This window comes from Cynocephalus volans, chromosome 16 (genome assembly GCF_027409185.1).
Source record: "Cynocephalus volans isolate mCynVol1 chromosome 16, mCynVol1.pri, whole genome shotgun sequence".
Classification (NCBI taxonomy): Eukaryota; Metazoa; Chordata; class Mammalia; order Dermoptera; family Cynocephalidae; genus Cynocephalus; species Cynocephalus volans.
The window spans coordinates 20405950-20433550 of record NC_084475.1 but is presented as its reverse complement, the minus strand read 5'-3'; the positions used below and the strand labels follow the sequence as shown (position 1 = coordinate 20433550).

Below are 27601 nucleotides of genomic sequence, written 5' to 3'. Positions count from 1 at the left end.
AGGTCTTTGACCTCCCCCTTGGGCTTGTTCATCAATTTTCATGATAAAGAAAGCGTCTGGTAGAGATGACAGTTCGAAAACATGAATTTCTTTTTACTCCCTCACAAAGCCCACTCCAACAACAGAACAGAAATTGATTTTAGTAAACTGGCAAGGATGGGAAGAGTAGAAAAGGAGATGACAGCAACAAAATTTTGTAAGTCGAAAACCAACTGTGCCAGTGGTGAATGACTCATACGGCCTGAGGGCGTGGAATCCTGAGGTCGCAGTGGGGAAAGCCGGGAGTCGACATGTTTACGTCCCAGGATTCCCTAGAAGCACACACACTGCGTGCTCAAGACACTGGAAATCGGGAGATGGTAATGAAATAAGGAGGGTGGGCTTCAAAGTTGGTTTAAGAAGTGGTCCAGTAGGTCGATCTTCACCCTCACCCCATGACGCAGCAGGTGACCAGCTCTCGTCCACCCTGGCAAGTGACAGGTGGTTTGTTTTCTAGAGGTTAACACAGAGGATCTCTGGATTGGAGGTCACAGAGACATGGCAGAATAAAGACATTTCCAGACACACACGCTTGCTCAAGAACTTAACAAAGGACATGCGCTATTGGATCTCAGCATCAAGAAAGAGAAAGACCCGAGTCACAAGAGAGGAGGAAGAAGGAGGAGAAACACACTAAAATTAGGACAGGGTGAGCACAGGCACCCTGGGGATAGAGAACCTACCAGCCCTCTGCTCCCTCTTGGCTCCCAGAAACCTGGCAGCCAGGCCCACACCAGGGCTCCAGGCAGGAGACCGGACACCTGAGCAGTCCAACAGAAGACCTCACTGGCCAGCTCTAAGCCTTGTCGCAGCCCCCATGGGGTGGCACATGGTCCAGAAGCCTGACCCACACTCTCAGTTTCCAGTCCATCTGTCAGGCCTCTCTTAATAAAAAAGAATCTCCAGACTGAGGAGGAAAATTTTTGACATGGAAAGTGGATATCAAAACAAACCAACAGATAAAAGCAACTTGGAGGAGACAGGAAACTATGCAAGGGGAACAAAGAAGAAAACTTCTACAACAAAAATATAAAAAATCTCAGAGAGACAAGATACTGCAACCATGAACAATGACAGGACAGTACAAAAGAAGACTCATTCAGATAGAGAAAAAAAAGAGTTCCTTTAAATTAAATATATATATGAGAGCCGAAATAAAAAATTCAATGGAAGATCAAGTTCTGAGGAAGTCTCTCAAAAAACAGAGATGGAAAATAGGAAAGAAAAATTATGAAAGTTAGATGACCATTCTGGCAGGTCCAAATCAAATCAACGTGAATTCCTGCAAGAGAAATGATTCAATAATTCAAGAGAATTTTCCAGAATGCAAGAACTTAGATTTGTAGATGAGAAAGACCTACATTTTAAAGCTCAATAAAGTAGATGGAAAATAGACCCACACCGAGTCACATTATTATGGAAGTTCAGAATACTGGAGATTGAAAGATCTCAAGAGCTTCCCGAGGCAGAAACTATGTCACACGCAAAAGATCAGTAGTGAGTACTGCCTCGGACTTCTCAACAGCCACCCTGCAGTGACAACGAAGCAGCAAACACTCAAATTTGGGAGGAAAACGATTTCCTCTCTTTAACTCCATACCTCGCCAGAGGACCAATCTGGTGCAAGGGCAGACATTTTTAAGCATGCAAGGACTCAGGAATTTACCCCTATGTCCCCTTTCTCAGGGAGGTAACCGAGGACAGGTTCAACCAAAACACAGGCATGAGAGGGAGCACGTCACGGATTTAGGGACCAGATCTTGCCCGAGAGAGAGGCAAAGGCGGACCTAGGGGTGGAGGCACATTTGAGGGCTACCCTTCCAGCCCAAAGATCCAATGGGTTGTCTTGAGAGGAAATTCAAAGATCCAATGGGTTGTCTTGAGAGGTTGTTAGAGTTTGGGATTGAATTAGAAATAAAAAGTGAAAACAATGCCTACAACCAGAGAAAGAATGTAATTCTACTGAAAACAAAGTTTGTGCAAGAAATGTAAAATGGTCACGGTCTATTTCGTGGTTCATTTAGAATTTACACAGTCGGGGTGACCTGAACCCTGAATAGTAATCCAACTCAGATTATGTGCTTAGGAGGAGCGGGATGGAGAGGTGCGAGTGCAGGGCACAGACTGGAGAAGCAGAGCCCTAAACCCACATCCTCCACATGCGAGTGGGTAGGTAATGCTGACACTGGGAATACTCAGGAGTCGTGTAAGCATGGTGTTTAAAGGTATGGAGGTAAGTACCAAAAAGAATAAAAAATAAGTGAGGCTGATTCCCCATAACAAATGCATGTATAACTTTGTTAACTTTTTAAAAAAAGCCTCCCCTCCAAAGTGAAGCCCTCCTGCTGGGATCCGCTTTTATTGCGTTTTCCTCTAACCCCTCCTCCCCAGACCCCTCCGGTTTGCTGAGTTCGATTCCTTGGAATAACACCTTGGATCAGGTGAGTCACTTCCCCGCACAGCTTCAGGAGGCTGTCCACATATCTGCGCTCTTTCTTCAGAAAAAGCAGTTGTTCCTTCCTCCAGTCCAGCATCTCCTTCATGTCACATTTTTTCTCTTGGGCAGAAAGACTTTCTCTCACTGGAAACAACAGCAGGAAAGGAACCCAATAGGGTGAACACGTGCACTGTTTCCCGTGGCAGCTGGTTTCTTCCTCCTCCCGCGACTCCCCCTGCAACCCCTCCTCCCCCACAGAGCCACGAGGAGGACAGTGGCCAGGAGGGCTCTGCGCACGCCGCTCCATCAGGACGGCCAAGCCGCATGCTCAGCAGCGGGGAACAAAAACCAAGCAGGCATTCTTACTTTGCCATTATTTCATCACTTTCCCACAATTTTCCTGAAAATTGGAAACACCCCCTATCAACTCACTGGCAGGAAGAGCTACTCACTCTACAGACTAAAGAGATCACCTCTTTACAAAGGCACACACGCCAACAGAACAGACACTCTCCTCCTCGCTGTTCCGCGGTAACCAGAGGTGCGCATCTCAACTTGACACTCACTTAACTGCCAGATGTCGAGAAATTGACTCATGTGCGTTACAATCAGCTCCATTTGTCCAACTAAGACCATTCCATTCAGGAGTTCGCCAGCAACTTTTGTGAACACATGGGTAGCAGTAGCCATCAGCTTCTTGCCATCCTCTGTAATATTTGCTAATATTTTCTCATCAGTTCCTGATCAAATTAAGAACACAGTTAAAACAGTGGACCCACTGCTTCCTGCCTCGTTGGGAATGCGGGAATTCCCAGGAGCTCCAGCCGTCCAGCCCCGACGGCCGCACAGCACGAGCAGCAGTCGGTCGGTTTTCCCAGCTGTGCTCATCCCTCCCCTCGATCCTGATTCCACCTGCATGTTCAGGTCTCACCAAATTCCTCTCCTGAACGACTTCTTTGTTCATGAAATGAGTCCCCCAGGGGCCAAAATCGTCCAGGAGAACCACACTGCTCAGACTTTTAAAACCTGTGCCCCTTCAGTGTACTGAATATATGCCTTAGACTACATCTCCTCTAAAAGTCCCCCATCTTGAGAATCCCCGCAGCAGCAGCAGAACAAACTGCGCCAGGGAAGCAGTCATACCCAGCTAAGACTATGGGGATGGTTTTAAGGAGGCATTTTTGTAGCATGTGGAAACAGAGACATCAATGTGATAACTTTATATTCTGCACATCTTGGCTATCTTGCAAAACCTGGAATGTGAATTTTAGGATTAAATTAGACAACAGATTTTAAAAATATGTTTAATTTAACCACCAGAAGATTTCTCTCCTGGTAATATCCGAGTAGTACAGTCTTATGAGAGGACCAAGCTTATCTGTACCATTAAAAAAAGATAGAGCAGCTTTGTTTATAATTGCAAAAACATGGAAGCAACCAAGTGGTCCTTCACTAGGTGAATGGACATGCAATGGACTATTACTCAGTGATAAAAAGAAATGAGCTATCAAGCCATGAAAAGACACGGAGGAACCTTAATGCATATTACTAAGTCAAAGAAGCCAGTCTGTAAGGCTACATATAATATGACAATGATAAGACATTCTGGAAAAGACAAAACTAAACAGGAGAGAGTAAGGGAGGTGGAGCACAGAGGATTTTTAGAGCAATGAAACAATTCTGTATGTTATTGTGATGGTGGATATGTGACATGCGTCTGTCAAAACCCACAGAAGAGTGAACCCTAGTGTAAACTATGGACATTAGTTAATAATAATGTACCCGTACTGGCTCACCAGCTGTAACAATGTGCCACACTAACGCAGGACGTTAACAGCAAGGAAAAACTGCATGTATGATGGGGAGAGATACATGGGAAATCTCCATACTTTCTGCTCAGTTGGTCTATCAGCTTAAAACTGCTATAAAAAGTCTACCAATTAGAAAAAACACAAGTATACTCTTTTCAAGTGAGTAGCTTTTACTAATGTATACAGCACTGGCATCTCAATGATTTTATTCTGTCCCCAGAACTATCCTGATGTTGCAAGGAGCTTAGCTTTCTACAGCAGCTCCAGTTGACTGTTGAAACTGGGGCTTGGAATCATCTAACCTGGAAGCTTTAGTTCCAGGTTCAGCGCTTTCCCACTGTAAGATATAAATCTAACAACTCATGTTTTTAGGATAATGCGTATCTCCCCCTCTTAGACCACAAACCACTTGAGACAAGGGAGGTGCAGGGAGGGCTGGGGGACTGGACAGGACTTAGTTTTTGTTCAGATCAACAGTATTGGGATGGCCATTCTATGCTGATCTCAGAGAGTGGGTTTGAGAGTGAGAAGCACTTGGGTTTGGATCCAGTTCTTAATGGTTATCTTTGAGTCCTTGGGTAAGTCACACTGCGATCCACACTTCTACTTCCTCATCTGAAAATCGGGGACCTTGAAGAGGACTTCCAAAAAGGACACTATGTCAGCACAGTCTCTGGTGCACAGTGGGCATTCAGTGAAAGGTGGCTTTTAGTTCCAGTTACTATTTGCAATGCAAGATGCCCTGAGCTTTGCTGGGTCCCTCCATCCAGTCTCCTTCCTGGATCAAACATCAGCCCATCCCTATTGAGTGTCAGGTCCAATATCCTGCTCCCTTCTACTCCCCGAGTTCAGGAGGACACCAACTTCATAGAGCTGATGTTCCCAGCATCCCCTAAACATACCATACAACTTGAAGAGATGCTTGACATCTGGCCACGTGAGCAGGTGTTTAAAAACCTTATCCAAGTCAACCACAGGTTCCCCATTGCTTCTAGGCCAGGACTTAGTGATCACAGCAGACACAAGTGTGCCACATTTCCGCAAATCACAACATGAGATTACCTCAAGGATTCTGGTCTGAGACTATAAGAAAATTGAGAGGAGAATTTAGAAGTTTTTTATTGGTTTGTTTTTAAACAGAAGTAAATTACCACCCAATAGCATTTCAAACATCTACTGTAACTAGTTTCACAAGGCCTCAAAAAAAAGCAAAATAGTAAAATATTAACATTTCTTAGAGCGTTTCTGTTTCCCTGTGTCCTCTCCTTAAGCAATCAGCAACAGAGCAAAACAAGGCACAGCACACACCCCCTCCGTGGGCATACCGCCAGTTTCTACATGGTTCCTGGACTTTCATATCATGAAAAAATACTAAAAATGAGTAAACCTTTAATCCATCATATATGTTATGTTCCTAGGCCATAATTCTTGGAAAGACTGCCTATAAATACCACATACATTTTAATTCTCTTTCTGATACTCCACCAAGAAACAAAATGTTTTTCTTCATTATTGCAGAAATCAGTAAAAAACACAGGGTTAATTTATAATAGATACTTTCTGACATTTCAAAAGATAGAAGAAAACCTTATCTAACAACATATAAAAAGAATTATACACCAATGCCAAGTGGGATTTATCCCAGGAATTAAAAGGTTGGTTTAACATTAAAAAACCAGTTAATATCAATCATATCAATAAAAAAATTGCATGATCATTTCAAACAGACACAGAAAAAGCATTTGATGAAGTCCAACTCCCTTTTATGATTAAAAAAAAAAACCACTAAACAAATTAGGAATAAAAGGGGACTTCCTCAATCTGATAAGCCACATCTATGATGAATCCATAGCTAACACCATACTCAATGGTGAAAAACTGAAAGCTTCTCCCTGAGACCAGGAACAAAACAGGGAGGCTCACTTTCGTCAACTGTATTCAGCATGGTAGTGGAGGTTGTAGCCAGAGAAATTAAATAAGAAAAAGAAATACAGGAAATTTAGATTGGAAAGGAAGAGGTGAAACTATCTCTACTCACAGATGACATGATCTTATATATACAAAATCTTAAAGAATAAACACATACAGATACTATTAGAGCTAATAAACAAGCTCAGCAAAGTTGCAGGATACAAAGTGCGAGAAGCAGGTATATTTCTATACACTGGCAATGAACAATCCAAAACTGAAATCAAGAAAATTCCAGTTACAACAGCATCCAAAAGAATAAGGAACTTAGAAATACATTTAATGAAAGAAATGCAAAACTTATACTCTTGAAATTACAGAATACTACTGAAATAAATGGAGAAACATCCCATGTTCACAGAGCATAAGACTTAACATGGTTCAGATGGCAATACTCCCCAAACTGATCTACAGATTCCTTGCCATCTCTATCACAATCCAGCTGACTTCCTTGTAGAAATTGACAAGCTGATTCTAAAATTCTTATGGAATTTCAAGGGACCCAGGATAGCCAAAACAACCTTGAAAAAGAGAATAAAGAAAAGACTCACACTTCGCAATTTCAAAACTTACTAGAAAGCAGTGATAGTCAAGATAGTGTGATACCTATACAGGACAGGCATACAGATCAGTAAATAAAGTCAGGAGTCCAGAAATAAACCCATACAACATTTGTGGTTAACTGATTTTTGACAAGAGTGCCAAGAACATTCAGTGGAAAAAGTATAGTCCCTTCACGAAACAGTGCTAGGACAGCTGAACATCCACATGCGAAAGAACAAAGTTGGACCCTTACCTCACACCAAACAAAAAAAGTAACTCAAAATGCATCAGAGGCCTAAATGGAAGAGCTAAAACTATTAAACTTCTACAGGAAAACATACGAGTAAATCTTCATGACCTAGGATTTGGCAAAGGATTCTCTGATGCCAAAAATACGGGCAGCAACAACAGAATAGTTATGTTGAACTTCATCAAAATTAAAAACTTTTGTGCTTCAAAAGACATCTTCACGAAAGTGAAAAGACAACCAATGGAATGGGAGAAAATACTTGCAAATCATCCATCTGACAACGGACTTTATGTGGAATACATAAAGAACTTTCACAACTCAATAAAAAAAAGGCAAATAACCCAATTAAAAAATAGGCAAGAGATCTGAATAGACATCTCGCCAAAGAAGATATAGAAACAGCTAATGAACATACAAAAATACACTTGATATCACTTGAAATCAGAGAAATGCAAACCAAAACCACAATGAGACACCACTGCACACCCACTAGGCTGGCTGTAATCAAAAGGTTAGACAACACAAGTTGCAGAGGATGTGGAAGAACTGGACTCTCACACCTGCTGGTGGGAGCAGAAACAGTGCAGCCGCTGCAGAAATCGATGTGACAGTGTTTCAAACAACAGAACACAGAGCTACCGCATGACTCAGCAGTTCCATTCCTGGGTATATATACACCCAAGAGAAATGAGAATGTGTATCCACACATAAACGTGTACATGCATGTTTACAGTAGCACATCTATCATTGCCAAATACATTTCCCAAACAGGGGAGGCTGGTCACCTGGCAGGCTGTGCTCACAGCTTCAATGACACACTTCTCGAAGCTCCTGGCCACACTGTCCTCTAAGCCTGCAGTATCCCAGCAAGTGCTGCAGTAGGCAGAGATCTGGGACAGAGGCTTCTCCTGCAAAAATGGAAGGGGAGATTTCAAGAGATTTTGGATGGTGTGTTTTTTGTTTTGTTTTGTTTTTAAAGATGACCAGTAAGGGGATCTTAACCCTTGACTTGGTGTTGTCAGCACCATGCTCTCCCAAGTGAGCTAACCGGCCATCCCTATATAGGGATCCGTACCCGTGGCCTTGGTGTTGTCAGCACCACACTTTCCCAAGTGAGCCATGGGCAGGCCCGGGATGATATGTTCTAACAGGCGATGAAAGTGCCCTGGTTATTTTTACTTTCCCACCATTTTACCAGTTTCCCACAATTTTAACCTTCTCTCCACCCCATGCTAAGCATGTCCTCTGTGCCCCCTACCATGGGACCAGCAAGGCTAAAATTAAGAGTCTCTCTTCTTTCTCTGTGGAAAAAACACCCGGCACGGCAGTTTGCAAAAACAGACACATTTTGTGAAATAAGTCGTTTTTCCTTGCTTCTTTTTTCCTAAAAAAACCCCTTTAATAGTTTCATATAACACTCATATCTTGCAAAAATGAATTTCCCTAGAATCACAGGCCTCTATTCAAAATGAAGAGCATTTTTATGTTTTCTCCACTTGTCACTGTTTCATGCAGCCCCTGTCACTGACAGGCAATACTGGGAGCTACAGCACATGGGAGGGCTTCATGTTGTACGTGCCTAGGGTCCCATGATGGCAAGATCTGGTTCCTTTATTCTTCTCTGGAATATCACAATGAAGCTCAGAAACATTATTCTGGGGTCAAACTAACAAGGGTGGATCAGAAAGAGCAATACAAAGTCATGGTTTATCCCAGGCCCTGCAGAGTGAAGTTGTCTGTTCAAAAGCACCACTCATATCTCTTGGTTGTTGCTAAGGGTCTGGTCTTATCCAGCTTTCCCTCACCCCGAGCAGAACGTCTCCTGACTTGCCACACCTGTTTGAGCCTTCCTTCCATATCTCCCAGCAGCGCCTCCTTCCAGCCATGCTCTGCAGGGAAGTCAATTTCCACCAGCCGCCTCCAGACCTGCAAAACCCACACACAAGTGACAGCTGAACACTATGATGTGGTCCCATGAAAAAAGAAAGACCGACAGACCGTCAGATCCTACAAGAGCACCAGCTATGATGACACCCGGCCCTCATCCCATATCTGTCACTCGAAAGTGGTGTCAGTGGCAATGTCTGGCAACCCCCCTCAGCCTTGGACAACCAGGGCCCTGACCGGACAGTAGCCACAACAAGCCTTTCCACTGTGTATCTGCTTTTTATTCCGAAAGGATTTCCCTCCAATGTTTTATTCTGAAGTTTTCAGAATAAAAGGTTTTATTCTGAACAGAATAAAACCTTTTATTCTGAAAACTTCAGAATAAAACCTTACAAAAAGTTGCAAGAGCCGAACCACACCCGTACCCTGTTAACAAGAGTTCCAGGTTGTCGGCACTGAACACAACTGCCTCTCTCTCCTTTGTTCTCTTTGCATTTTCTCCATAAACAACCATTCTCTTTGCTGAACCCTGTGAAGGTAGTCGCGGACATCACATGAGGCCCCTAAACATGCGGCAGGTGTCTCCTGTCACCACACTCTGCTATATGACCAAGCGTCACCTGAAGGACAGTTAGCGTGGAGAGGACACCACCTCCCAAGAGGCGATCCCCACTCACATTCCTCCAGCTGTCCACCTAATGTCCTGACTGTTTGGATCAAGGATCCAACCCAGGGACAAGCACTGCATTCAGCTATCACACGGCTTTTCTGGGAGAGTTCCTGGCCATTTCTTTGTTCTTCTGTAATGTTAACAATTTTGAAAAGTTCAGACAGACTGTAATGTAGACTGTCTCTTGACCTGATTATTTCATAATTTTTCTATGATAGGATTCAGATTAAAATTTTTCTGGCAGGAACACTATTAGGTTGAACCACATGAAAATGCACTTTTTGTAGGTCAGGCAATGCTGAATATCCGCACCGTCCCACAGCCCCACCTCATGTGCCTTGGGGATGCCACTGTCCCCTCAGAGCCTTGTGCTAAGAGGCTGATGAGACCTGCTGGCGCCTCGGGCCCCTTCTCCACCATGAGAATGAGCCTGGCTTCCAGAAGCATCAGTCCATGTCCATCTGCCCAAGGCCCGGAGAGAACAACTGCACCTGCCCTAGAGTGGATGTTTAGTTACATTTTCATTATATATTTATACATTTTTTACCATTACTAGTTAATTTAACTTAGAATCATTCTCTCATGTCAGTGCATCAATAATTGTCTTTAGCTCATAACTTAATGTTTGGGGGATTATATGTCATTCATTTAGGATCTTACAGTAATATTTAGTAATGCAATCTGGTTTGGGTGGGAATTAAGCGTGGCAGTGTGAAACTTCATGCAGCAATCAGATTTTCTTTATCAAATCCCATCACTGTTCTTAGTCCTCAGCTGTTTCTCTGCAGCTACCTCTGTCCAGCACCCCTCTCGCCAGACATCCTGCCACCACCCACCTTCTTGTGGTTTGTTTCTCTTTTCCTCACATTCAGATCAGTTTTGCCCAGTTTTCCTTCCAAACAACTCTTCCCTTCATCTTTTTCTTCTGTTTCCAATGTCATAAACCCAACTCATAACCGTAGCACCGAGACAGACCCCAGATGTCCCCCTGCGAGCTCTGCCTTGGAGTGACTTTCCAACACGGCTCCTCACCACTGCCACTGCCCACCAACACAGGGACCACTGGCCAGCCCGGGTGGCTGCCATGCACAGCAGCAGAGAGCGAGACATGGGCGGGCTGTGCACCTAGCCACCAGCCTGTGGCCACGACTCTCCCGCAGTGGTCACGATGGGTCACAACCCTGTCACAGCCCTACTCAAAAGCCTTTAGCAGCTTCTCTGCTTTCAGCAACACTCACCTCAATCTCCTCAGAGTAAGTAAACATGACACTTGAACTCCATGACGTATTCTGGAACATTTTCTTTTTGAAAACGCTCTGAAGCCAAGTTCTAGTGGTGGCAAGAGTCCGCTGGAAGGCTGTTTTGACCAAATTTTTCTCAGCATCACTCCCCTGCCCTCCGGATGAGTCCTATGATCACATGAGAGAAAAGGCTGAGTCGTCCTCTGCGGTGGGACACCACACCCTGCCTCTCCTCTGGCACTCATGGGTGACGCTTGGGAAGTAGCTACACTGAAGGGACACACAGAGACTTTGCCAGAAGCCCAGATTTTAAAACACCTTAATTTCCCCAGAACTTTCTGGGCTCACTGTGAAGGTGGGCAATACAGAAGAAAGGCAGAGAGAGAAGGGACAGTGCTGACACCCTCTGGTGACATCCCCGCACAGCAAAGGTGGGGGGTGGTTGGGTTGGGCTGGTCTCTGCCCTGCCAATGAGCAGGCTCCAGAGTGAGAGTGCCTGCGCCCCCTGCAGGCCGTGTGAAGAACCCCAGATGGTGTGCCCTGCAGACTCCCAGGGCCCCTGCTCCTCCGTGACAGGAGACAGCCAGTCTGGTGGCCAAGAGGTAGACCTACGTTCCTTATCATCGATGCTTTATTCTACGGGGCAGAATGAAATCTCCTCCACCACCTCACCCATAGAAAAAGCCCTGCCCCTGGGGTCAAGACCCCAAGTGGCCTGCCCCTGCTTGTCTGCACATTTACTAGGAAGCAAACACACGGCTCAGGCACAGGCCCCGCTCACACAGAGGCCGCTTCTGAGCTGTATTAGTGTGTGTCCTTTTTCTTAAACACAGCCCCCAAATCGTGTAAGGACGAGACCCACGAAACCTGGATCTGCTCATGTCCCTCCCTGGAAGCTCCTGAGAACCACCACATGGCCCTCTGCCTGGAGGCCAGGGAGAGGTGGTACCAAGCAGACGCAGTTCCTACTTTGAGGAAGGAGCTGACCGTGAGAGGCAGGGATGAATAGGCAACAGATAGACGGTGTCTTCCAGGCATACAAAAGGGGTGGAGGAAGGCACTGCGTGAAAGACGAGGAGACCCACTGGCCCAACGAGAGGGTGCCTTTAGGGGCAGGAGTGACTAAGACACGGGAGAGTGGGCAGGACAATGTGACACGCTGGCCCTGGCTTAAGGTTCCTGAATGGCAGTGCACTTTCCAGAATAATCCAGAAGGGTGTGTGTGCATGTCCCTTGTGATCTGCCCTGCCCACAACTTGGTTCCATCCTCAGGCATCACCATAACTTGAATGATGGCTCCAGCCACAAGTAACTCCTATTTTGTGTCCCCTGCACCCAAGCACAGGGCTGTGCAGAGACCATCAATAATCCTGAAGCAAAGGCACAACCCTACGGCTGAAAACCGACTCTAGAACCTTAAACTGTGTTCCTGCTCTCGCCACCAAGTGTCCAGTCAATCCTGTAACCCCTTATACCAGCATCCAGCCAAAAAGTTTTTAAACACTTGCTGTATATATATATATATTTTTTTATTTCTTTTTTGTGTGTGTGACTGGTAAAGGGATCGTAACCCGAGGCTTGGCGTCATCCGCACCACGCTCAGCCAGTGAGCACACCGGCCATCCCTATATAGGATCCGAACCCACGGCCATGGCGCTACCAGCACCGCTGCTCTCCCAGTGCCGCACTCTCCTGAGTGAGCCACGGGGTCGGCCCTATATTTGTTTTAATTTTAGTCTTTCAAAGTTTTTTTTGTTTGTTTTTCTGTTTTTGTTTTTAATGGCATAGGTAGAGAATTTTGACCATAATGTGGGTAAGACTAATCTGTGATCCCAACCAACATTTAAGATAGTTATTTCTGGAGAGAATACATCCTAAATAATGGACAAATTTCTTAAACACAGTTTATTTGGAAGTTGGCACCTGTCTGTGATGGTTTAAACAGCACCCACTTCAGGAGAAACTTTCATCTCACTGACAAAATTTATTATTAAAGTTTGTCTGCAGCACTTTAAAGAAGAAAAACTGAAAGGAATCAGTTTAAAACATAGACTTAATTATTTTCTATCACTAAAGTGACAGTTCTGACTAGTAATACATTAAAAAATAAATGGTCAGTCTAAATATAAAATCATACATAAACTCAAGTAGGTAACACAGCACTGAAATGATAGAGAAGGAACACAGGGGTCACATGGACAGATCTGAGCCATGATGCTGAGTGAAGAAAGCCAGACACAAAAAAGTTCATAGACGCGTGAAACCTACCTGCAATGGTGGAAATCAGGACAGTCGCCAGAGGTGGCAATGGTGTGCGAGAGGGGTGCAGAGGAGCCGGGGTGCCCTACGGCCTGACAGGACATGGGGTGCAGGGCATGCCTGGGTACAGAGGCACGGGCTGCAACTGTGCATGTGTGGACCCTGCTAGTGCATTTAAGTTACAATGTAAAGAAAAAAGCTCAAGTGGGAAACTGCATTTGTGGACAAGCATTTTGGGGAGTTAGGGTCCCCACAGTCCTCTGGGAACAACGGATTCAAGGGAAAAGAAAGGCCACCTCATCAGGGAGGCCTCGCCTGGCCTCCTGGCCACCTGCTCCAGCTCTGCAGTTTCCCCACGGTCATCTGATGGGCCATACATTAACTACCCCCACGTAAGCCCAAGGCAGGCCAGAGCGTGGACTCTGGTTGCTGTAATATCCTCGATGCACAGAACAGAACCTGGCATCAAGCCAGTACCCAATACATGTCTGATGACTGTATCAATCACGCCAGCTCATTCCTGCCATCCTGGAATTTTTCTAACTATCCTGGGTCCAATATTATGTGTATTAATTCCACTTACCCCTGGAGGTTTAAGTATAATAATTCTGCAAACAATCTCAGCAGCTAAGGCAGGCATCTCATACAACTTTTGGTCTTTTGCGAGGCTGCAGATAGTTTCATGGAGTTTTTGGCACACAGTCAAGTAGGACGATGGCAAGGTCTCTGCAAAAACCCTACGCCGCAAAGAGTGAAGAGGAAGCACTGAGGTCACTTAGGAGAATCGAGAAAACCCACTATCCACGACCAGTCCCTTCCCTTTAAAATACCCACAAGTAAGCCATTTCTTTGACCTCATCTAAGCTGATGTCAGGACAATTTCTATCAGTCTTGAGCTTGTGACTAAGATAAAGAGGAAACAAAGCCCTCATGTTTTGTCTCTGCAGTCTGAGCTGTTCTAACAAAAGCAAGTTAAAATATCTCCAAGTGTGTATTACTAAACATTAAAAAACAACGTAAATTTGAGAAAATAGTTGTAAAGATACAAGGAGAGGAGAGAACGAGGAAGAAACCCGGAGGAATGTGCGGTAGGACAACTCCTTCCCTCTGTGTGGCCGGGTCTCACGCTTCCCACCCACCCGATGACCGCGTTGGGAGCTGGTGCGTCCCTGAGCGCAGGCACAGAAGGCAGGATGAGAAAAAAACCACAGGGCAACCGTGATGCAGTGTTGGGGGTCGCTGAAACCACAGGTGCTTGGCACCAGTGGAGCTGTGGCACTGCCACCTCTGTCCCCAACAGCCCAGGAGTCCAGGTGAGGTAGCAGTGGACGTGCCTGAGCCTGGGAAAACACCCGCCACTCACTGGTCCATTTCTGTTGTTCTGCATTCTGCACAATGCCCCCTCGAGTGCCGGAGATCACACAAATTTGCAAGAACAAATGATTTCCGATAATATACAGCAACCTTTGATTTTTATTTTAAACTGAACTGACTTGCAAAAAGCCGAATCAAGACTAAATGTTAAAGAAATGCAGGACACCAAACGAATATGCAATGTGATGATGATCATTTAGAAACAGGTGAAAAATGTATAGAAAAAAGACCAGAGGAAAATAAACCAAAATCTTAGCAGCTGACATCAATATTTCCCCATTAAAAGAAAACCAGATGGCTAGACTGTTGACATGAAAAGAAAAGGGGCACTCTATTGATTGATGTCCTTCCTATCATGCCAGCTAATGTGGGACACTGACAGTCAACAGGGGACAATCACAGGACACCTGAGCCACATGGAAGACAGAGGCCACGTTTGGCTCTTCGACTTACCGGTTCTGATAAATGTCCAGGAGGTGCAACAGCATTTTAAAAATATTCTCAACATGCTAGGGCAGTGAAGCAAAGGAAAATAGGAAAAAAGATTTAATCATGACACCACTGTCTGTGCTAAAACAGAGCTGAAAAAAAATCCAACATAAATAAGGTATAACCATTAATTTTTTCCTTCCTAATAAGTATTAAAGTGCTCAAATATTAATCTTATATCTTTCATAAATAAAATTCAGGATTTAAGTTTGTACTATTTTCTCTGCCTAAAAAATGTGAAAGATAGCATCTATGAAGTGTATCACTCTCACAGTAACTTCTAATCCTGCCTTGCACGATCATGAATAACAAAGCTATTGTTTCCTTGAATTCTATTTACTGAAACAGAATAAATTCAAGGAAATCAACCTTTAGCCTTAAGAAATAATGACCTCTTCCGACTCTCCCATTTCTCAGAGCTTCACACTGTTCGCTTTTCAGAAAAGAAGAACCATAAGCTCTTAATGTTTAGTTTTTAACCTGCTCTTCTAAGAAAGGACTCCAGAGCCTATTCCAGGTGACAAACCTCCCGATTTTGGTGAGAGATTTCCCGAAATCCTTGCAGTCGGTAGAACATCCCTAGAAAACAGTCCAGGACACAAGCAGGGACATGACTCAAGTAATCAGTGAAGTTTTCCATGTAGTGAACCAAGTTACTCAGAGGCAGCAGACTGAACCAGGATCTGAAGAGATGTTCATCTACTCTCAGCAAGTGTTTCTTCTTCTCCATCAGCTGAAGCAGTTGATTCCTGTATCAGAGAAAACGGGAGCAGAAAAAGGCGGCAATGAGGTCCGTAACGCAGACTGAGTTAAGTAAAATGATGCTGGAAGGGATCTAGAAAGTTCAGATGTTAAAGATGACTTACATGCTATGTGGGAAACAGAAATAGTCCATCAGAGGAGAAGCAGAGAAGAGCATACCGAGATCACTAAGGTGGACGGAGATTGAGGACTCTATGCTGAGTGAAATAGCCAGACACAAAAGGATAAGGACTGTGTGATTCCACTCACATGACGTCCACAGAGCTATCAAAATCACAGGGATGAAAAGTAAAACAGTGGGTGCCAGGGGTTGTGGGAGGGAGGAAAGGGGGCTAGTGTTTCACGGGGACAGTATCAGTTTGGCAAGATGAAAAAGTTCTGGAGATAGATAGTGGTGAGGGTTGTACAAAAACGTGACTACAGTTAACACTACCGAACTATACACTTAAAATGGCTAAGATGGTAAATTGTATGCTGTGTATATTTTACCACAATAAAAAAAAAAGAAGAATTCACCAAGAATTAGGCCTTTTGATGAATTACTAGTGAATGTCCTGGATCAAACGACCCAAGCGAGCTCAGCAAAGGTCCTTACACGATGCTGATTCAGTAACACCATACTGGAGACCTGGAAAGTTGACAACTGGAAAATAAATAAAGTAAGGTGCCACAGAAGTGAAAGATATTATGTACAATGTGTCGATGAAGGTTCACTTCATGCTAAAAGGCCACTTTCACCTGCAAGACAGGATCTTCAGGACCAGCTAGTGTTTGTCATGGCCCAGCACTAACAGCTAAATTCCTTCTAGATCATCTATGTGCCCTTGAAGGGCATTGAAAACATATATATAATGATATAGGTAATTCAGTTTGGCTTCAATTTCAAAAGGTTCCAATAATAGTGAAGAAACAATAATCTAATTTAGCTCACTGTTGTAACCCCTGAAAATCTATGGGCTGGCTCCCACTGCATTAGGGCAAGTGATGCGGGCAGACGGGACCTGGAATAGTGTCGACAAAAGACAAAGTAAACGGGGGAGATTATCTGTGCTTGCAAATGAGTGATAGTATAATTTTTTCGTATCTAATTTTTATTTAATTCTTATACTGAAATTTGATTTACAGTTTTTATTTTATAGATTTTACTGTCTCTTCTCTAAGAAATCTTTTCTGACCGCAACATGGGATTATTTAGATGTGTGATGTTAAATTTCCAAATATTCATGGATTTTACAGATATCAACTTGTGAGCTCAACTGTGGTTAAGGAATATACATACTCTGCACTACTTAATGCTTCTCAGTGTACTGAGAGCTGATTTATCACTCAAAATACAGTCTGTCTTGGAAGATGCTCATGTGCACACAAGAAGAGTGTGCACTCTGCTGCTGCTGGATCGAGTGTCCTACAAGCGTCAGTCAGGTCTAGCTGGTCACAGCGTTGTTCTAGTCATCTATATCCTTCTCCCCATTTGTTCCACCCCTTACTGTGAGGGGAGGTAGAGTGCTCCAAGCAGAATTGCGGGTCTATCTGTGTCTCCTCCCAGCTCTGTCAGTTTCTGCTTAGGTTTCATCCGACCATCTTGGCGCTCAATTTCTATTTGTCAGTTCTGCTTATTTTCCTTTGCTACTCCTGTTCTGACTTTTCTAATTGGCGAAATAACTTATTTTTAGTATCCCATTCTCTCTCTTATTTAACTTTTAGTTCTGCTTCTAGGTGTTACTTTTGCAGTGCATGATCTAGAACAATAGTCCTTAACCAGGGGCTATTCCCCCCCATCATCCCCAGGGAACATCTGTAAGTGTCTGGAGATGTGTTAGATTATAACTGGGGGATGGGGGACGGGGGACGAGACTACTGGCATCTTGTGGGTGGAAGCGAGGGATGCTGCTAAACATCCTACAATGCACAGGACAGCCCCACAACACAGAATAATCTAGTCCAAAAAATTCGGTAGTGCTAAAGTTGAGAAAATATGCTCTACAGTTACAATATGCATTACTTTTTAAAAATTATGTAACTGTGGTAAAATAACATTTACCACTTTAACAACTTTTAGGTGTACAGTTCAGTGTGTTAATTACATTTACACATGCACCCGATCTCCAGAACTCTCTCCATCTGGCAAAACTGAAACTGTGCCCATTAAACACTAGCCCGCATTCCTCCCCCTGTAGCCCCGGGCAACCCCCACTCTACTTTCTGTCTCTGATTTTGATACTCTAGGGACGTCATATGAGTGGAATCACAAAGTCTTTGTCCTTTTGTGACCGGCTTATTTACTCAGCACAATGTCCTCAAGGTCCATCCATGCTGTAGCATGTGTCAGGATGTCCTTCCTTTATAAGGCAGAATAATATTCCACTGTATGAACAGACCACATTTTGTTTATCCATTAATCTGTCAACAGACACTGGGCTGCTTCCACCTTCTGGCTATTGAGAATAATGCTGCTGTGAACACGGGTGTGCACATGTCTCTTCAAGTCCCTGCTTTCAATTCTTTTCACTATACATGCAGAGGTAAAATTTCTGGATATCGGGTAATTCTATGTTTACTTTTTGATGAACCACCGCACTGTTTTCCACAGCAGCAGTGCACGGGTTCCAGTCTCTCCACATCCTCACCAACACTTGTTACTGTCCCTCTCTCTCTTTTTCGTTTTTAATGGCAGCCATCCTAATGGCTATGAAGTGGTGTCTCACTATGGTTTGAATTTGCATTTTCCTAATCACTAGTGATGCTGAGCTTCTTTTCAAGTGTGCTTATTGGGCATTGGTATATCTTCTTTGGAGAAATATCTACTCAAGTTCTTTTCCCAATTTTGAACAATATGCATCTTTAACTATATGCTACCCTCAAAAAATTACTTCACAAACTACACAAGAACCTTACAACAGTATATTTCCAATGACTTCTGTACTCTCATCATATATTTTACTTCTAAATATGATTCACATTATACACCTGATTAGCTGAGGGGTTCCCCCAAATCATCTCCTGACCAGACAAAGGAACCCGAAACCCCAGCCTCTGCAAAGGTGCTCACTACTCTCAGTACTGTCACGTTAACAATCACTGTTTGGATAAGACAATCGTATTAGCCCAAAATGCCTCAACTGGAGGAAAGTTTGAAATTGTTTGGTAAAATGATAGAGTGAAAAAAATTAACAAACTGAATATATTATCTTATACATTTTATATACATAAAATTATATTGCTTTATATATTTATTTTACATATAATTTTATAATGATCTATAATGTGATTTTAAACATGCATGAGTAACTAATTATTTAAGTATATATGAGGGGTCTTCAAAAAGTTCGTGGAAAGATTTGTATTATCTTTTAATACCATTTTTCCACGAACTTTTTAAAATACCCTTGTATCTGAGTCCTAAAGCCTGTTTATCGAAGTTTTCCCAAAGACTTTTTCTGGCAATGTTTTCTTCTATCAATAAACGGGGAGATCCTTTTATTTGGGTCAGAGATGAGGATTATATATAGTGTCACATTCCTCTGCTATACGCCAGCACTGCAAAAAGTTGTAACCGGCTTACAATGCACAAAGCCTCTGACCTAGCAGTTCTAACTGCAGGAATTTACCTCAGGGAAATAAGTAGACAGATAAAAATATAAGGATGCTTATCAAAGCATGCTTACAAAATGAAACTGTAGACACAATCCAAGTGCCCAGTAACAGAATTAGCTAAATAAAAGTTGGTATGTTCTTCAGATAGAACACTAAGTCATCATCAAAACAATGTCAGCATGTATTTACTGACATAAAAAGTTGTTTGCACAATACTGTTCAGTGAAAAAAGCAGGCTGTAAAACAGTAGATATCATCTGCTGTTGGTTAGAGCACATAAAACACCCACACATCTACATGTGGACAAAACTCGGGAACACGTGTGTCATGGCAATTCACAACAGTAATTATCTCTGGGACTGCGGGCCATTTTTGTATTCTTCAGTTCTTACATGTTCTAAAATGTGAAAAGCAGCATGTTCTACTTCTGGTCATCAGAAGCAGGAATGAGTGCTGTCAGGGTCTCCCAGCCTCTGTTTAGGAGGCCCCATTTAGGAACCAGTCTTCCATGATGCACGCAGACAAGCTCAGCTCTACAACTTACGAAGATGGTATGCGTTCCCGAAACTGCGAGAAGGAAATCCCTTCGAGGGCTGCCCAGGTGTCCTCGGACCAGCTCATGGAGTTCTTTCCTTGTGGGGACAGCCCCATACAGTAGTGTAGAACAGGCAGGGTGCACAGCCAGCCGTCGACCCCTGCATCCACACAGCGTCGGCACAAGGTCACCAAGTACATGCGCCACCTGGAAGGAGATGGAAGTCCCTCAGTGAGCCGAGCATGGCCAGGATCAGACTCACCCTGAGGGTGTGAGCACTGGGGAACAGTGCAACTAGACCAGGAGAGACGGGGGACCCCAGTCCCCATCATCAGTGCACCAGTGAACCCCCACAACAAACTCCTGATGGAGCTCTTTCCACCCGCACTGGACAGCTAAGAGCCGAGGTGCAGGGGTCCTGGCTGAGTCTTCCACTCAGGGTCCTGTGTGGCACAGCGGGGATAGGAACCCAGGCCGTCCAGCAACCATAAATCTAAATAAATCTTTGCAGCTTTGTAAATCTAAGGGGTGAGACTGCAAACAGTCCGTGGTACATTTCCCACAGTCACAAGATTTAAACACTTCTTCAGACTCTGAAACACTCATACTAACTTCGTACACATCTCTGCCACCAGGCCATCCCTTTTTCAAAATGTGCTCTGTTTAGCTGGCTGTTTTAAATTTGCAAAACTGAGAGGCACATGTCCTGATATACCTGCTGCTCAGGAAAGGCCACCTAATGTTATCTTCCAGTCCATATCACACACAGCCACAGAAAACACTGTAAAAGACGCTGTGATCCTCAGGATCAGGGCTCAGCGGTTTTGAGTAGGGCTCCTCTACCAAGTAAAAGGCCATCACCTATCACCACAGAGGCTTCCACACCCAGCACATGACACTGTGTTCCCTGAATTAAACACGGCACAGGCAGAAGCCACAGGGAGAACACCCACGTTGCTCCTGCAGGTGTCCTCATGCCGTAATCCCCACAAATGCACTCATGCAGAGGCTATTCCAGACAGTTTTTAAAAAGCAGGGCATTCAGCAGAATAGAGAACATAATATAATTCAGAATAACACACATGCTAGGAAAGGCTAGAGGCGCAGGTACTGAGATGACAGCAGTGAGGGTGAAAGCACGGGGACTTACGTCCTCCTTGGGCACTTTTACCCATACTCTGATAAGCACTTACTTTTGTAATCAGATACAACCACTGTAAGTAGCTGTAAAACCTTTTGACAAAAAACATACTTCTGAGGTGTCCTAAGGATGTGGTTGATGTCTTCACGAAGGGCATCTGGTGACGTGGCATCAGAGCCGAGGAGGGAGCACAGTGAGTCCTGGTCACTCTTTGACAAGTCAATGTTAAATTTTTCCACTGCAAAAAGGATAATTAGGCCCATTCTCAGTTTGCTCCTCACTGGGCAGTCTTTCGGCAGAGACTCCCCACTTCTGTCTAGGAACGGTTCCATGTGCTGCTGCAGGTACTTCCACAGATCCTTCTTCACCTGGCCCAGGAGGAAAGTAAGACGCTTGAGCCCAGGCCAGACCTGCTGTTAGCCACTGCAGCAGCTGGGCAGAGAGCTCTGTGGAGGGGTCACCCACTGCCCTCCCCCCACCCGGCCCTGAGCAACCCAAGCCTTTGGGAGCAGCGGGGCACACAGGGGTGGGGCACCCGATGCTTACAAGGGTTCCACTGTCACCTCAGAGATGGCTACAGGTATGTCTCCACCCACCAGGCCACTCACAGTGTGGGGGAGGTGCTGTGAAAAAGGGTCCACCCCTTCCTGCCCCTCTGACCCAAGACTGTGCTGGGTCGGGGTTCCGACAGCGACCAGGAGGAGGGAGAGATGGGGGGGGGGGGCAAAGAACTCCCAAGAGGCAGCACTGGGAGGAAAGTGATAGGAGGGTCTCCCACTCCCCACCTGCACCTGGGCCCATGGGTCATCTGCCACTAATGGGTCGAGGGATGCTGCCTGCCCAGCAGGTAGAGCTGATTGTGATAGTAGAGGAGCCCGGTACCTTTTCCCCCTCATACTGCAAAGTGTCCCAGTGCTGTGCCTGTCCTTCATAAACCATAGGCGTGTGTATGACAAAGTATAACTGCTGAAGCTGGGTGAAAAAGTTATTTAAGTTGATGGTGTTCCAGGTCTGGAGGATGCTGAATATGCTGTCCAGCATGACCGTGGCAGCGATCCGCTTCCCCTTCACCAGATCCTTCCTCGTCCCATCTGTGATACAGTCCACGGTTCTCTGTAACTTTCCAGGAGGTTTCATACAAATGATGTCATCATACTGATGCCAATCTGAGAGGGACAGAAAGAACAATGGGGTCCCTAACATCATCCAGACCCACAAGATCTGGGCACAACCAGAAGGTTGATGTCAACTGGAAGAAACATGCAGTGAATGGGCCAAAGGAAGGAAACAAAGAAAGGAAAACCCAGAACTGGTAAACCAATGACAGGTGGAACTCAAACCATCTAGCTTCCCCCTCGGAGAAGCAAGTCCAGCCCCCTGTGCGAACAGATACCCAGACACCCCAGGGATGAGGAAAACCCAAGGTCACAGAATTCAGCTGGCCTGAAAATCCTTGGACCAGATCTCTAACTCTAGAGCTCAACAAACTTGGTAAGTGAGCTCCTTAAAACATAATCACACAGAGGTTAAACATTTTATACTGAAACCACATCACTCACTAGCAACTGAGCACCATGCTGGTCATCAAATACTGGTTTCCTCTGTATTGGGAACAGGGACTCCCACCCATCGTGGACAGTGCCAATCACACAGCAGCCACAGGCAGCCTTTGGCCGAGTGCCTGGCATGGGTGAAGCGGGGCTGAATTCATAACCTTTCTTAGGGTTAGTTGCAAACTATGTGAGTGTAAGCCTAGAAACCCAGTAAGTAATGAGAAAACAAAGGAGGTCCATAAGATGGTCAGAGGCCATACAAATGCACCCAAACAGTAAGCAGTGAAAACCAGCCAGAAGACAGAAGTCCCTGAAGAGTGCCCTGCACAAGCTGTGGTCTCCTCTGGCAGGCCCTGCCCGCCCCAGTCCACCCGTCCCTGGCCAGTGGGAACCTGTAAGTGCTTACACGGCTGCTCAGTCTTTACCTCCTTGTGAAAGGTTCTCCTGACCTCCAGGCAGATCCCCTACCATGTGCTCTTTTAGCTGGGGCACCAACTTTGCAGCACTTTACAGAGCAGAGATTCCATACATTAATGGAATTATTGGACTATACCTCTTCTCCCCTCAAAACTTAAGCTCTAGGAGTAAACTATCCAGCTACTAAAAATTATGTTTACAAGAAAAATTTAGTCTGTAAAATGTTAAATCTTCTGTCTTTATCCAAGGTGGACTAACAGGGATTATATTTACACTCTTCAGTGTCTGGCTAAAATAACTTAAAAATAAACTAGACAAAATAAATGACTGTTTTCAAGACACTGGACACCAGGCAGGGAAGGACACTAGTCCCTGAGAGAAAAGAATGAACAAGGGGGGCCCATTTCTTCAGAGAGTATCTAGGCTGCTGTGCAGGGTGGGAAACACTGAGGGGAAGCCCAGGACGCCCACGCTGGGGACACAGCACTACAAGTCCAGAGACACCAAGACAGCTGGAGTCTGTAGGACAGGGCCACAGAGGGAGCTGCAGAGGGAGCAGACAGCAGCAACAGATGACTGGATAGGCAACACGTGGTCGCGCTGACACACAGCTGGAGCCTGTGGACAGGGCCTGTGGTGTCCTGTCCAGTCACCATCGGGAAGCCACTTGGGAAGGGAGTCGGCCCAGCAGCTCCTGCTTCCCTTCTCCTCCCCATGACCCTGCCCTATCCCGGCCCCAGCCCTGCCTACAGCATCCTTTTGTGCAAAATCCTTTCCTAGGTTCCTCATGGAAGTGTGCAGCTAGGTTAAACTGAGTAGAAGCCGAAATGTCCTTAACCGACCAGAGACACACTTCCATAGCCAGTGTTGTTATTCATCGAGGCTGGGACAACATTGCCACACATGCACCCATGCACTCTGGAGATGGGTGTCCAGACAGGTGTCCAAACCTGCACTTCCAAGGCATGACCAGAGAGCCCCACCAGTCGCTTACCTCCGGAGCCCAGAAGCGACGACTTGATGTGCAAACAGCGGTTCACGTACTCGCCCTTCTGGGGACGTCTGTAGATGAACTCGTACTCGGCAGAGCCCTTGTCACGCTGAATGACGACGTACTTGTAAGGGATGGATCTGTCCAGGTACTTCTTGGAGATGACGAGGCTGCCTTCCACAAGAGACCCGTTGTCATGCAAGTCTCTGTGAATAAACAGGAACCAGCCAGTTATTTCAGTTCTTCTCCAACACAGCATGGAGCACAGACCCAAAGCTATACATGAAAGCCGACCAAGAGGATGCTTCTAGAACAAGGCATGATTCCCAGACAGAATGGAGAGAACAAAGGCAGTGGTGAAATGTGACCAGAAACGCACGACAGGGAATGTTTGCTTGAAATACCCACTTTCCCAAAGTCTAACATGTCATAACTTGACAAAAATTATTTAAACACATGTCAGAGAGCGGGCATCGCCACCCTCCCCGGGGGCTGCCCTGGCCCTCAGACCACTCACTTGGTGTAGCACAGCTCACATGCGTTACTCCACTCGGGCCTCCCGAGTTCTTCTCCCCCCCTGACGTACACCTTGTGCTGGTCAGGGTTGAAGGCGAAGTGTTTGGAGACGATGGCATGGAAGCACACTGTGACTCCTTCACCGGGGCTTGGCATGCTAGAGGAACGCCAGGACAGAAACAGCGATTACGTCCACCCCTGTCCGCCAGTCCGCGCACATGTGCGAGCACAGGTGCACGTGCTCATCTCATTAGCGTGCACTGACCCGCACCCTAGCTCGACACAGCCACGTCTCAGGCACACCGCAAGCCATCCCCACTCCCTCTACCATGGAGGAGGAAGGTGGGTGCGATCTCCGCCCTCTGGCTCTGAAGAGCTGGGGGCGGTGGCAGGAGGGACCGGGTAGGGGTCTGGCCATGACAGCCCCTCTCCTGAGTTCTGTGAGGTCCACGTTGGCTCTAGGACCTCAGGGACTATTAGGAAATAAGGAACTGGGATGGAGCCCTTCCCCCACCTTCCACAAAGAAAGGGTTCCCTTTTCCTCCAAAGCTAAACTAGCCAAAAAAGCCGACAGGAAGCGCAGCCCGGGCAGCCCTGGGAGCTGCGCCCCTGCCCCGCAGAGATCCGCACTGGCTCTCCAGCAGGGGAACACCTACCTCGCCCTAACGTCCCACGCATCAGCCTCCTGGTTTCTTTGCTCCTTTTCATTTTTCACAACAGCTGCGTAATTTCTGTTATTCCCTTCTGGCTTCTTCGGGTCTTTTGGCTTCATCCTCTCATCTTTACCTGCCTTCTCTCCAGCTTCCTGAAATGAGTAGCCAAACCCCAACCTTCCAGACCAGCTTTCATATTTGCCCCTATCGCTGACACTTCTCACAGTGGCCAGAGCAACCATGTCCCTTCCCTGCTCAGAACCTTCCAGGGCCTTCTAGTCCACTCACCATGGCCTCCAAGGGCTCCTCTCTCCAACTGTCAATACCCTCTCCCCCTCCATCCTGGGGGCACCCGCTTCCTCGCTGCTCTGGGAGCAGGGCCACCACTCTGTGCCTCAGGGCCTTTGCACATGCCATTCCCTTCGTCTGGGCCACGTCCTCAGACATCCCCATGGGTCCCCCCCTTCCTCCTCTGGCCTCTCCTCAGAGAGGCCTTGCCCATCAAGTCTGACTGCAGGAGCCACATTCCCTGTGTGCCCACCTTGGTGCCCACCCCAGCACCCACCCCTCCTCTGGTTTTCTCCATGGCACTTCTAACCACCTGACTTGGCTTTCTGTCCCTCTGCCCTCTAAAATGTGAGCTCCATGAGGACGGGGGCTTTGTCTCCTTCACGGCTATATCCCTAGCCCTTAACAATATTCACTGACTGATTAAATGAAAGATGAGCTGCAGAAGGACCAAGGCCACAGGGGCAGGCCTCACGGCAGGAGCAGGGAGGAGCAAAGCTCCCTGGGGCCCACCCTGGCTGGAGCGGTACCTGGCAGTGTCTACTGGAAGTAGTTGTGCTTGCTGGCGGCTGTTTGGTTGTCTGAGTCTTATCTTTAACTTCTTCCTCTGCCCCTTTAACTGGCTTAGCTGCAGCGTCCACTGCCTGGAAGAAATGAAGCCTCCAAAGTGTCAGAGCCAAGGTAACGAGGTGGCACGGGCAGACTGACCCAATGGCTTAAGGGTCAGCATCTGCTACCAGCTGATGACAGGGTGAGCCAGCAGCTCCTCTCTGCCCCCTCCCAGGGATCAAGTCCTAGAGGAAGCCCACCCGGGCAGGGAGGTCTGAACTGTCCAACCCAGCAAAGGTATCGAGGTCATCCCCTGGTCACCATGGAGGACTCACCCCAGAGGCTGGGGCCCCTGCCTGTTGCCTAGTGGTCTGCAGTTCCTTCCTGGGCTCAGACTTGTCCCCTTTAGACTCAGGCAACAGGAGCTCCTGGGCAGCATCTCCAGCCCTAGGATGACCTTCACAGGTGGGGGTGGTCTGGCTGGCCCTCTCCTGGGAGAGGCCTCTGCCCCCAGAGGGGATGGAGTTGTCATGGTCCTTCCCCTCCGTCTGGTCCTGGGGTGTGGAGCTGCTCTGAGCCTTGCCTCCCGTGGCTGCTCCCTCTCCTCCTGTGGTCGGATCCTGGGCAGGGCTGCTGCGGCCCTCAGGTTGTGCTGTGGGGCTGTCACACACCAGTGAAGTCATGCCGGTGCCCAGGGGATGGCTTGGCTGGCCAGCTGGACCTCGGTGCTGGGCTTGGCTTTGGGGCAGGGCTGTGTCCCGAGACCCATGACTTGAAAGCATGCTCGGACTCCAGGGGCTGGAGAGAGACGGGGATAGGGAGCCCAGCTCTGAGGAAGCAGGCATGTCCTGATTCTTTTTCTTCTTCCTACTCTTCTTTTTGCTCTAAACAGAGAAAGAAACATTTTATTTCTTAGATTTACTCCATTCTAGCCAATGCTTTCCTCCAGTTCTCTCTCCAGTTTCTCAAGTGTGTCAAGCTTAGCTCACCCAGACCACCCTACCTCTGTTAAATCCACACTCTCTTCATCTCGGAAAGAATGAAGTTCAGAACAAAAGCAAGGAGATGGGTACAGTCGAGGGACCGGGGCTGGCGGCGCTTTGGCACAGCGTTCTGCCAAAGCCACTCTGAGCGCCTCATACAGAGTCGCTTCTTCTCGGATGCCCTTTGGGATATGAGCATTACAAAGCACACGCGGCTGCCCATGTGTAATGCTCCTGTGTCACACGTGTCATGGACACAGAAACTAAGGTAGAGAGGGCCGTCCGTGGCTCACTTGGGAGAGTGCGGTGCTGATAACACCAAGGCCACGGGTTCAGATCTCTATATAGTGACGGCCGGTTGGCTCACCTGGGAGAGCGTGGTGCTGACAACACCAAAGTCAAGGGCTAAAGAAAGAAACTGAGATAGAGAAAAGGATGAGACTGAAACAGGAGCAGGCGCCTGGGTGGGGCCTTCCTGCACCCCAAGCAGGCACATTGCGCTCAGCGACAGAGTCCTGAAAAGCAGGTGCGCAGGACCCGGGCCCCACTGGGGTTTGGTACCCAGCCTCAACAGGGGACACTGGTCCACAGTAAGTGCCAATCAGGGCATTCAGCACAGTGACTCATAAATCCCTGAAGACTGGTCTCATG

The 27601-nt window shown here is 46.4% G+C and overlaps 1 protein-coding gene across 1 annotated transcript in view; it reads right to left on the bottom strand.

Moving 5' to 3' along the window:
* The window catches only part of RNF213 (ring finger protein 213), a 99906-nt gene that overhangs the window by 54127 nt on the left and 18178 nt on the right, over positions 1-27601 (bottom strand). Inside the window, exons 3-19 of the mRNA XM_063080384.1 lie at positions 26303-26851; positions 25949-26062; positions 25134-25282; positions 24479-24634; positions 23965-24167; positions 21883-22166; positions 21112-21368; positions 19869-20066; positions 15495-15717; positions 14933-14988; positions 13689-13842; positions 10844-11014; positions 8885-8974; positions 7834-7956; positions 5190-5370; positions 3039-3216; positions 2471-2616 (exon numbers count right to left, since the gene is read on the bottom strand). Of these exons, the coding sequence (XP_062936454.1) occupies positions 2471-2616; positions 3039-3216; positions 5190-5370; positions 7834-7956; positions 8885-8974; positions 10844-11014; positions 13689-13842; positions 14933-14988; positions 15495-15717; positions 19869-20066; positions 21112-21368; positions 21883-22166; positions 23965-24167; positions 24479-24634; positions 25134-25282; positions 25949-26062; positions 26303-26851 (3232 nt within the window). The remainder of the gene's footprint in view (positions 1-2470; positions 2617-3038; positions 3217-5189; positions 5371-7833; positions 7957-8884; positions 8975-10843; positions 11015-13688; positions 13843-14932; positions 14989-15494; positions 15718-19868; positions 20067-21111; positions 21369-21882; positions 22167-23964; positions 24168-24478; positions 24635-25133; positions 25283-25948; positions 26063-26302; positions 26852-27601) is intronic.